Genomic DNA, 12,308 nt, shown 5'->3' on the forward strand with positions numbered 1-12,308 from the left:
GGACAGTCTGCTGACGGTCCTGGATTGTCCTGTAGACAAACTCAGGGAAGCGTCTGTGTGCTCTGTAATGATGATGACCTGATGCACTGACACAAACCAGTCAGTCGTCATCCTTGCATTTTTTACCCTTGTACAACTGTAAAAACACAGTTTGAAGACACGTCTGATGACGCATGAATCTCACCTGTATGTGGCTTTTCAGTAAGTTTTCTAGATCAATGTATTTTTTACTTCATTGCAGCGAGTCGATCGTAACATGCTCATTACTGCCCCCTGAGGCCGAGGGGCAGAACACACATACTGGTACTTGACAGTTTGAGTACTGCAGTTGTAGTGAGTGTTTTTCCCTCAACAGCCACAAGAGGCAGCAATGAGCCCATTCTACACCTGAAAAGTAACTTCGACGAGTGACACAAAGGTGAGATTTAAATTTTATTACAATCGTTTTCTGTGTTTTTTGGTTTTACAAGCGAAAAGACTTAAAGGATGAAGACTAACGGATTGGTTTGATGAATGTACTTCTGGTTAACTGCCCCACCTCTATTTAAAGAGCAACGCGCAGCTTCACTGAGCTTTTCCATGGAACCATCCTAACAAACTATTGACAGGGCCTTATGATAAAACATCATTTAACAATAACACTGAGACTTCCACAGAAATGATCAGCCAAATTTTAGCACATTGCCAATGAAGAATATAAGGGCTAATGACTATTTCTATTATCAACTATAACTATATAACTAATTAAATAAATAAATAAAACTAGTTTCAGTTTCCCAGACTGCCCAAGGTTTAGTTTATAATGATACAAATCTTAGAAATGCAGCCAATCCCTCACCCTGGAGAATGAGAATAAAATGTCCTATAAGAATGACATTGTAATCATTTCACTGTGAGACAGAGGAAAAGTTATATTGTTTTATTAGGGTTTTAAATCTTAGACAAAAAACACAATCAGCAATGTGATAAACCTATAAAAAGGCAGTGATGGAGAGCTTGAACATAGGAATGAACAGTGGAGGGTGGAGGAGGAGGAGCGCGGATTGCTGAGGTCTGATCTGAGTGGTTACTGAATCACGTCTGTCAACGGGAAACAGGGCTGACAAGAATAAAGTGACAAACAGAGCGGAACCAAAGATAAGGATGTAAACTGGTGAAAACAGATTAATCTAGTGACGCTGGGCGTGAATCATTCCACCTGAAGGCAGCCAGACAATGTGTCACACAGATTTGTTATCACCCTGAACAGATGTGAAGAAAAGAAAATCCCTTTTTATACACATTGAACACAGAATGATGCTGTCCGATAGGTGTTGAATGGAAAATGACAGTAAACATGATATCCCATTTTAAGGCTGTTTCTGTTCTTTATCTGTGAGACATTACTGCTACAATGTATTTGTATACTGTACATGCATGTGGCTTTCTTTGGAAGTACAAAAAGCAAAGAGTGTAACATCACAGTGACTGGTTGAACTGCATCGACCACTTTTGTTTTACAGCTTAATTTCCTTTTTTGCATCTGTGTTTCTCCCCAGCGCTTTCTCTCCATCTTTCTCTGTGTCCCTCCACTCTTCTTCTTCTTCTTCTTCTTTGTCTTCTTCTTTAAAAGGTGTACGGCCCGACGTAGATGGAGAGTCTGAGGGCGGAGCTGGTCTGGTAGTTGCCCTGGTAACTGTGCAGAGGGTTAACTGACACCATCTCCAGGTCCAACGTGTACTCTCTGGGCCCCGACACGGCACGGGCCAGCACCAGCATGGCGCTGATATTATTGATTTGCTGTAGATGACAAAAAATATATTAACAAGAGAAATTCTACATTCTTTTCACTTAAAGGAACAGTTTGACATTTTGGGAAATATGCTTATTCCCCTTCTTGCCAAGAGTTATATGAGAAGATCAATACTACTATCATGAAATATAAAGCTACAGACAGCAGTGTAGAGTACAGTTACAAAGACTGGCATAAGGTGGAAACAGGTCGCCTGGCTCTGCCTAACAGCAACTCTATAGCTCACTAATGAACAAGTTAGGACTTCTTGTGATTTTTTTGTCTTTGTGCTAAGCTAAGCTACGTGTAGCTTCATATTTACCGTACAAACAGGAGAGTGGTATCGATCTTCTCTTCTTCTGAATTCTTCGCAAAAAGTGAATAAGCGTATTTCCCAAAATTTTGAACTATTCCTTTAACAACATTTCGCTCAATACGAGTGATAAAGGTGTAATGCCTGATTCATGACACACTATCATATAACCAAAGCTTAAGTTGTCTCACTCTAACACGTGCTATGAAATTAACAGGACAATGAGCGAACACACAATCCTGAGAATTAACTATTACGGGGTCTTTGTTCTAATATTTTAAGATAAAAGACTATTTCTCTGTTTTGAATCCAAGCAGAAAGTTTGTGTTTAGGTTTTAGTGGGACTATGATAAACCTTGTTTTCAAAAATGCATCGACAGCATCTTGTGACTCTAAAACTCTCTCAGGCTAATCAGTCATCACACATACATACACACATTGGTTTAATGGTAAGTCTATTTAGCCATTTTATGAGGAATTAATTTGTTAAGATGCACAGATATGAATGAAATGTGGTGGGTGAAGTAGGTTTAGTCAGGAAGGAGCCTCCATCATACTGTGTTATACCTGACAAGTGCACTATGTTTCATAAAACGTCTGTCCAATCTATCCATCAAACCCTAAATTGAGCTTTTTCTTACAGTCAGTGTCCTGGGACAGAGGATGTCGTATGTGTAGCTACAGATTGTAAAGCCCTCTGAGGCAAATTTGTGATTTTGGGCTACACAAAATAAAATGAATTGAATAAAGTCGTCACGCTGGCCAAAGGTTTTGTCAGCAGATGCAATCATACTCCTTCTCTATGCTCTGTAACAGCTCTCACCCTGATGTAGAAGTCTCCGTTTTCATCTCCAGACCGGATGCGGAAGGTGTTGTAAGCCCCTGGAGAGACGCTTGTGGCCTGAATCTGGAAGATGTCTGAGGGGACGGAGCGCTCCGAGGTGATGCTCATGTAGCGGTGGACGATGGAGAAAGGCAGATCTCGACAGACAGGCTTGTTGACGGGACAAACACAGCGGCTGGACACACAGAGAGAAGTAAGTCCACTTGAGTACAACAATGTTTGGTGCAGAAAAAATGTAACCGTAGTTCATAGATCAGCCAGCAGAGGGAGTAACATGACTGAAGGGTAAATTCTCCTAAAATCTAAACAAATATTGAACAGTAGCCATTTTTTTCCCTCATGTTTTTCTAAAACACATTTTATACTACCAAATCATCTGGGATATGTTAATAGGGACCCACACCTGTTCCCAATCCAACACTTGTAACAGTGTAATAGTTTTCTTATTGCAGCGGACCATGTTCAGAAGAAAAGGTTGGAAGTTGGACTCGTATGTGGAAAAAGTAATTGGGTAATCTTGCAGTTTGAGCCATACTCAACACAGGGGCTGATTATACTCTGAGCTGATGGCCAGCACATATTTTAGTAATTGGGAAAAGGTGTGTGACCGTGTACACAAGCTTTCATCAGGTGTCACTCACTTCTCAGACACCTGTACATAAGGGTCCTGGCACCGGTTGGTGTCCACACACTGGTATCGTCCGTGGATATTCACGCACGTCTGTGTGTCGCTACACTGATGCTCACCTGTTTCACATTCATTTATATCTGCAGAAGAAAAACAGCTGATGATGTTTCATTTGAACAAGAACGGGACAAGAATAGAGCTACTGTCAAAGAATGAATAAGCGTTGACACAGTGCAGCATTTGTGACTCTGAAAGCACAGAGAGGAAGGTGTTAGGACTGGAGGGAGGAAAAGGAGGCGGGTGTGCTTACCCTGGCATAGCCTGGTGCCTTGCAGCTGGTATCCTTCTGGGCACACACAGGAGAACTTCCCAGGTTCGTTGACACACTGGTACTGGCACAGGTAACTGGAGTAGCTGCACTCATCGATGTCTGTCAAGTGAAACGGTGAGATGTATAACGGGAAAAGAAAACAAAGTAACTGAAGTTTGTACAATCGTTCATATTGATGCTTTTTTACAGACAGAGTGGGTCTCTCACCATTACAAGCAAAGCCGTCAGACCCCAGTTCATAGCCCTGGTCACAGCGACACAGGAAGGTGCCATACGTGTTGTAACACCTCTGAGAGCAGGGGGCACCCATCTCACATTCATTCACATCTAAAGGGAGGGGAGGTAGATGTTATAGATAAACTTAAATAGCAAACACATCCCCAAAAACAGTTGTTGGATCAAAAACTGCAACTGAAGGGAAAAATCTAAATGATTGCTCCAAATAAATAAAAGGCCCTGAAAACATATTTTCTCAATCAGCTTGTTACTTCGATTGGTGGGGTCCAAAATTAACACACACAACTGTTTTTCCATTTTCTTCGCACAACAGATTTCTTTCTGTGCTGTTTTTAATCATTATTGTAAAGTGAGATGTTGGAAGAAGGCAACGTACTGTAGCGTCTGTGCACCAATTAAAAGCGAGTCAATACGGAATCAATATGTAATGACAGTTGTGGGAACGTTGTTAACGTTGCCAGGCCACTCTCAATCAAATGTGATCAAACCACAACTGATGAAGCAGCTTAACAGGGTTGTTGAGTGTCAAACCATTAATACATTTTCTTAAATCTTAACTTTAACTGTTACTTGTGTTGTTATGGACTTGTAATGTTACAGAGAGATGCTTAAAAGCGTACATTGATTTAGAATTGCACTGCTGACAATTTGATCAAACTCAGTAGAACAAAAGATACATATCTACACATTCTTCTTCCTTGACAAAACTTAACGAATTGGTTACCCATAGTTCAACTCGACTGCTGACAGGGATTTGGTTGCATTATGCTAGTGGCGGCTAATGTAGCCGTTAGCCACAAGCAGAGATGAGGTGCATATACAGATGTCTCACTTCATTATAACTCTACACCACCAGCTTTCTTTTTCATTTTCCAACTTGTAGTCTTCAGCCTCAATCGACGCTGAGTCACTTCAGGCAATTTATCAGACTTCATACAACTCCCTCTGAGACTACAAAAGGCTTGAAACAACTTTTTTTCACATATGCAGTACTCCCCAAAACTTGTTAAGAGACTTTAATTGAAAATCGATGGGGTTGCCCTTTAAGATTTGCCCTTTCAGTTTTTACATCTTTGTCAAAGCCTGAGTAAGATCTCTGTAAGATCAAAATTGATCGGAGGCACTAAGAACACTGTGCAGACCTTTTGCCTGACTTCAGAGACATTGGATTTGACTGTTGAGTCTTATAACCGGTTGCAGTCGGCGTCACTCACCGATGCAAGATCGGTTGTTTCCTGCCAGCTGGAAACCAGGTTCACACTGACAGGAGAAGGAGCCGGGGACATTAACACAGCGATGTTGGCAGTACCTGTACCTGCACTCATCAATGTCTGAGAGAGAGAAATAGAGTCAGAAAATGGATATTCACAGTCCTACAGGTTATTAAGGTCACTTTTGCGGCTATGACTAACTTTCCCCCAGGCCATGTAGCAAGAAAGAAAACAGTCAGAATTGCCATATTTAAACCTGCTTAGCTACACTAGTTAAAGGATAAATTCAGATTATCTCACCAATGCACTCTGTGGCAACCTTGCGGTAACCATCCGGGCACTGACAGGTGAAGGCACCCTGTGTGTTGATACACTGCTGGCTGGGCTGGCAGTCATGTTCGTCTCGCTCACACTCATTGATATCTGTGTTTGTGAGTGAAAAAAAGGACACACATGGGAAATAAAAAATCATGGTTATTGTGAGCAAACTCAGCATCTTTTATCATGAGTGAAAGGCACAGTCTGACTGTTGAAGGGCAGACGATGGCGACTCTGTTCGCCTCATTTGCCCCCGACAGCTGAGAATATCACATCATGTTGAATCATGTTTGTGGTCCCAGATGAACACCTCGTTGTCCTCCAGCGCTAGTAGGTTTCTCACTTCAAGTCAGATTCTTAAAGCACAGCAGCTGTCCTTGTGTGAAATCTTCCAAATTCCTACGGTGTCTGTCTGCCCCCCGTGGACTCATACTCACTGACACCCACACAGTTTGCACACGCAGCCTCCAGTCCCAACACCTGCTACGGCCACCTGTGCCTCGCATTCTGTGGCTGCCGACAATAAACTTACACCGTCACACACACACACACACACACACACACACAAACATGCTTAATGATCACCCATCCTGTGGCCACCTGTCCACCTCCAACCCCCAGACCTACAAACCAGACACCCACCCACACAGCTGTCTCCCTGCGCCTCGTAGCCCAGAGGGCATGGGTTGGTCTCGGTGGGCGTGATGGGAGGCTCTGGGGCCGGGATGACCGACGCAGAGCGGGGAAGGCACAAGTAACCTCCATAGTGGTTGAAGCACTTCATTTCCCCTTTGCATGCATCTGCAATGGTCTCACACTCGTTTATGTCTGATGGGAGACGCAGAGACGACTTGTTAGGAATTAATCAAAAGGACAGGACATAGCATGAGGAGCAACAGGATGATCCCAGCTGTGACTGTATACAAGAATTAGGTGGTGACACGGAATAAATGCAGGTAAAAGAGTGTTTTACCTTTGCAGTGCTCAGTTTGATGGTCCCATTGATACCCATCTGTGCATTCCTGCAAAGAGCACCAGAGAGAGAAAGAGAGTGTAAGAAAATGATGGAAAGAAACAGGCACCCTGAGCCAAGTAGTTGCATAATATATTCATAAAACATAATAAATCCCCAGTAGTGGAACTTGAAAAAAGAAGCAGAGGATAGAGAAACTTGTTTCCTATGTAGAAGGGCTGGGCCAAAACGACAAGAAGGCTGCTTCCTTAAGCCGAATGTCATTTTTAAAAACAAAGAATTTATAGCCACTGTTTGGAAAAAGGGTCATCATCATTCTGGAAAAAAATATGTTGCTGTGAGCTGCATGGAAAGAAAAAGTGTGGCATGAAAGAAACATGGAATTAAAGCTAAAATTACCCCCAACTATGACTACTATAAAATGTTGGAAAGGGAAAACTGCTAGGAGCTAGGAGAGAAGAAAGAGGATATGAGGTCAACATTTCAACACAAGAAATGTTTGATATATCATATGGAAGAAAGGAAGATGCACAGAAAGGAAAAGGAGTGAGAGAGAAGAAGAAAAGCAGGTGAAGATATTTGTCCATCCTTACCGTGTAGGTGTCACTTTCTGTAGGTGGCTGTGAAATAGCACTGCGGAGGAGCACAGACACACATATGCACACGCACAAGACTGACACACAAGCACCCTGCATACTAATGCACTAAGATGGGACGGTAACACACGTAAAACATGCACACAAACACTCTGCTATCACACAGGTAGCGCTGCTTTGAAGATGAGAGAGGCAGCCAAGAGGTGGTATCTGTATTTCAGAGGGAGACAGAGAGAAAGACATAAAACAAAAAGCAACATTAGAAACTGAGAATCACAAAATGTTTTGATTCATTCTGATGCTGGGAGCTGCTCCCACAGCTGAAATGGATAAATCAACCATAAAGCAATCATTTTGCAGAAAGCACTGGAGCCAGGTTGTTGTTGTTTTTAAGTAGGCCCGTCAGTCAAAACACAAACAGTTAGCGTCTTGGACTTGGTTCACTGTTTGTCAACCAAACAGTTCCCCGTTGATCGCAGCCGAAATAAATTGAATGACTCACTCTGCCAGGTAAAAACATAAACATCGTGACGTACTCCATCCTTCAGCTGAAAATAACAAAGTCAACATCACAGAAATACTTTCATATTAGCTGCTCACAGAAGACTCTCTGTGTCTCCAGGCTGGCAGACTACAACTCACTGGAATGATGGTCTCGCCGCTCGCTGCCTCCAGAGGTTCGGTTCACTGTGTATCAGAGCAGCGTCGCTTGGAGCCCATAAATCATGGCCATTAGTTGCATATTTTATAACAGCATCTCCTGCTCTGCTGCTTCCATCTGTGAGATAGATTCTAAGTTAATTTGTCTCTGTGACACAGAATCTCCTCCGTAGAAGCTGTGTTGTGTTTTGTCATTGGTGCAAAGTAACTAAGTACTCAAATACTATACGTATTTTAAGGTAGTATGTCTACTCCACTACAATTCAGAGAGTTATCAATACACAGTCAAATGTGCAAAAAGTTGAGGGAGCCTTCTTATGGAAGCCCAGTTTTTATGTAAATTGATGTTTTGACCCACCGTTCGGCCCTGCAGTGGGTATCAGGTGTCGTCATAAATATACTGGGCCGTCTGAAAGGTGACCGGCTAGTTTTGTTTTTTATTCTGATGAAGACATTTCTGCCGTGATGAAAAAAAAAGATTCTGTAAGTCATTACAATGAAACACTATCTAAAAATAACGACTTCGTTGGCCTATGTCAAAATAATATTTTGACGTAATATTTCAAAATAATGAAAAATTCTCTCAATATTTTTGATTTAGTATCTCAAATAAATCATTATTTTGAGATACTAAGTCATTATTTTGAGATTTTCTCATTATAATGACTTTTATTTTTCATCACAGTGGCAGAAATGGGCTTCCGGTGTGTTTGCACAATGAAAGGCAGTAAATCAGCATGCTCCAGTCCCTTCTTTTACTTTTTAAGTTTGCTGTCCTTCAGTCGAGAGGCACCTGATTTAGCTGCAGGCTGCTGGAAGATGTACAGAGTCCTGTTTCATGGAAATGTTGTAGTCTTTACTCCATTGAAGTTATCTGAGAACTCATGTTAGTAGTTACTTTGATTTTAAATACAAAAAAACAATGTATTGTTATATATTAAAAGCCCTGTGCACCAACGCAGGGGATTTCATTCGTGTGGCTGATTTGACCTGCTCTGGTTGAAGTTATGCAAGGTTCAGCTGGGATTTACGTCACCAATAATGACAAAGTTGTAACTTGTTCTGCAAAAGAACAGAACAGCCCCTGAAGTTCTTTTTTCCTTGTTTTACAAGATAACTTTATTATTACAAAATATCATCTTAATCTTTCAGGGTACCCATACTGAAAGGGGCCATGAGGCATAATGAGCACTTTCACTTTGGATAAGTTATCTGCTGGTAGCCTAATACTTATGTACTTATGTACTTGTGAATTTTAAATGTAGGGCTCACTTGCATTCTAGTATTTTTACACTGCGATATTGCTTCTTTTATGTAAGTAATGGATCTAAGTACTAACGTTATGTCCAGTGTATTTTGAGGCAGATTTATAGTGTATTATGTTTGCTAAGTATTCTGATGGACTTGGCTTTTCTCCCAGCAGAGACACAACACTTCAGTTAATGTTCCTGGAGAGACGCTGTAAGTGGTTAAGCTGACTCTAAACATAAACAAATCACCTATTCCAGCTCCCGCAGACCAAAAAAAGTAGGGGAAAAACAGGCTAATTGAAGGAATGAAAAAGATTCTGAGAGAGTGCTGTTTGCAGAGTCAGTGAGCTCCAGTTAAAATACATGACAGGAAAGTTATAATCACTGCCTGTCTACGTGCACAGGCACATGCTCTGAAATGTCAGGACGCCACATCTGCAGGCATGGCTCATTGTTGTACTTCAAGTTGAGACAAACAGAAGGCCGCAGGGTGACGTGGACACACTTAAATACTTGATGGATGACATCACAGGCCATTCATGAACCTCTGCGGGGTTAAAACCAACAAAACATGCCCTCACCCTGTAAGCACAGACGGTAACACATACCACTGTGCAATCAGACGGCCGCAGTACGTGACCTCTCTGAGTTGGCCCATCGGACACTTACAACCAGCAAGAATGTGACCCCAAACCGCCCAAAAACAGAACTGACCATCAGTCCGGGGTCCAGACACTCACTGGCTACTGAGAGTGTGCAGCAGGGATGCATGGGTGTATCCCTGATGTCGCTGGAGACCAAGTGGCGGTGGACCTCTGGAATGCCCGTGGCAAGGATGTGGGCGCCAGTTCTCAGCTGGGATGCCCTGCCACGGCAGTGGTTCCCAGAGTATCAGGTTCTGGGAAACCCCCCATGGTTCACATAAGAGGATAGCTGGTGCCAAACCTCTAGCCACTGCTCCCCTAACCTCTCATCTCTCCTCATTGTGTAGGTGGATGTCAGACAATGTGAGCCAAGAGCCGAAATTCATCAGAGAAACAGGTTGACTGTGAAACCACATTGTTACGAAAAATATATTTATCGTTTCTGTTGGTTCGGACTGCTGGTCAGACAAAACAAGACATCGCCTTGGACTCTGGGAACTTGTGATGGGCATTTGTTTTAATTTTGACATTTACTTGACGGAACATTTACTAGAGAAAATAATCAGCAGATTAATCGGCAGTTTTAGTGTAATCCTCAAAATATTACTGCTCTAACACCTGTTCAGTACAGCTTCAACAGTACTTCTAATATAGTTACCATTTCGGGCTTACCCTTGCCTCAGTAACAGCAGACTGACCCATTTCTAAATTCACACAGTCAGCACAATTTAACATGCAAGATTTCAGGCGGCTTATAAAAGTGACCATCTGGGGACCAAGAAAAACACACAGTTGGACCACACACACACACACACACACACACACGCACACACACACATACACACATGCACACAGAGTGTAAACTGCAGGATGGTCATGTGTTGTAATGTATACATAGCTAACTTTGTGTTGTTCTACTTGGTTGTGCATGGAGCAGCCTGAGAACACGGTGGCCCAGCGGGCTAAAACTGCGATCCGTTACCACTGTGGCAGTGAACCTGTAAATCCACAACCAGGGGGTCACTATCACTCTCACTCACACACACACACACACACACACACACACACACACACACACACACACACAGACACACACATATAGCCTAACTCCTTTGCTGGAGAACTCCACAGTCAGCAGTGATGTATTGTGGCCTGCAGGAGAAATTCACACACTGTAAATGAGATAAATCCGTCTGGTGTGGTTCTGTTCTCCCAGTGGCGATACTGCTCTGTTTCCCTGTGTAAAGGGGGGTTAAAGAGCTGTGATGTATTAGTCTACGCATACAATGTGGCACGAGATGATGGGCTGCTCTCAGGGGAACTGTGCCTGCTTCCTGTTGCCTTTATAATCCCACTGAGTCATTACAGTGACGCTGGAGCTGTCACATGTTAGCTATTAGGAGTATATGGAATAAACAGTGATAAAATGCACTGTCAAATCATAGTGAGGCAGCATCCTACACTGTCTGTGATGTTATCCAGAGTGTTTTGTGTGTGTGTATGTTCCTGTAGCTGCCACCTGTTTCTTCTTTTTGTTCAAAAGTCTCTGCTGCTTTGTCCCGTAAATTTTAACCGGAGTGACTAAACTGAAATTGTGACACTGACTTCAAATGTTGTACAAGAGAGATGAGGTGGAAGAACATACTGCGCGATAATACATGCCCTGTGACTCATTACCTCTCTTCCTGTCTATCCCCCTATTACAGTCTCTGAAACACAGTGCCAAGAAGTAAACTTGCTTCTTGGCTTCATATTGCTGCTTTTGTAAGCAGCAATATGAAGCTGTGAGAGCAGAGCCGAGAGCAGAGCAGTGGTGGTACTGTGACGTGTATGGCCTGTACCAGAAAAGAAGGTACCTTAAAAAACATGATCAGTCATCCAAAGGTTCTCCTTTTCATACAAATCTCTTCTAACATGGTTGTCAGACATTAAAGAAACACACGGAAACTCACAAATGAATCTTTTTCGGATGAGTCTTCTCCTTCTGACCGGTGTGTCCTTCTGCTGGCTGCGGTCGTCCCGGCTGAGTTGGCGCACAGAAGTGGTCCCTTAAACTCCTGCCTGTCTGACCCTGAGAGAGTGAGTGGGGAGACCGACAGCTGGAGCAGCTGAACACATGCAAAGGGAGGGAGAGAGAGAGAGAGAGCAAGAGACGGAGAGGAGAGAGAGAGGGAGGAGAGAGGGACAGCCCATTCTTACCCCCCCCCACCTCCTCCCCGCCTCTGGCCCCCTGCACTGCCATCCTCCACTCTCCAAACCCCCTCTCCCTGACCCCCCAGGATGCAAATTCCTGGTCTGCGGCCCAAATACCAAAATTCCAAATCTGTCCAAATCGCAGGCCGAACAACAACTCACAGATTCACACACTTGCCCCCCCATCTTCTTACCCAGTGCCCCCTCTTATGGTCCCACAACACACCTGGTTTCATTTAAACTAAACCCCCGCAAAAGCTCCAAACTCTCCCACCCTTTCCTCCCTCCCTTTTCCCATTTACCCCCCATCTATCTATACTTACCTCCCCCGTCTTGTAC

At 43.1% G+C, this 12,308-nt stretch overlaps 1 protein-coding gene across 1 annotated transcript; it reads right to left on the reverse strand.

Annotated features, from left to right (window-relative positions):
- Window positions 1–914: 914 nt before the first annotated feature.
- efemp2a (EGF containing fibulin extracellular matrix protein 2a) lies at window positions 915–11,881 on the reverse strand. The gene is made up of 11 exons (XM_031862862.1): window positions 11,729–11,881; window positions 7,220–7,432; window positions 6,627–6,675; window positions 6,296–6,481; window positions 5,636–5,758; window positions 5,339–5,455; window positions 4,095–4,214; window positions 3,867–3,986; window positions 3,570–3,696; window positions 2,908–3,103; window positions 915–1,779 (listed from the first exon to the last, which is right to left on the reverse strand). Exons 2-11 carry the CDS (start codon window positions 7,319–7,321, stop codon window positions 1,606–1,608), a joined length of 1,314 nt encoding a protein of 437 aa, XP_031718722.1. The 5' UTR covers window positions 7,322–7,432; window positions 11,729–11,881; the 3' UTR covers window positions 915–1,605.
- Window positions 11,882–12,308: the final 427 nt, after the last annotated feature.

This window comes from Anarrhichthys ocellatus, unplaced genomic scaffold (assembly GCF_004355925.1).
Source record: "Anarrhichthys ocellatus isolate YVR2014 unplaced genomic scaffold, GSC_Weel_1.0 scaffold27, whole genome shotgun sequence".
In the NCBI taxonomy this organism is placed as follows: domain Eukaryota; kingdom Metazoa; phylum Chordata; class Actinopteri; order Perciformes; family Anarhichadidae; genus Anarrhichthys; species Anarrhichthys ocellatus.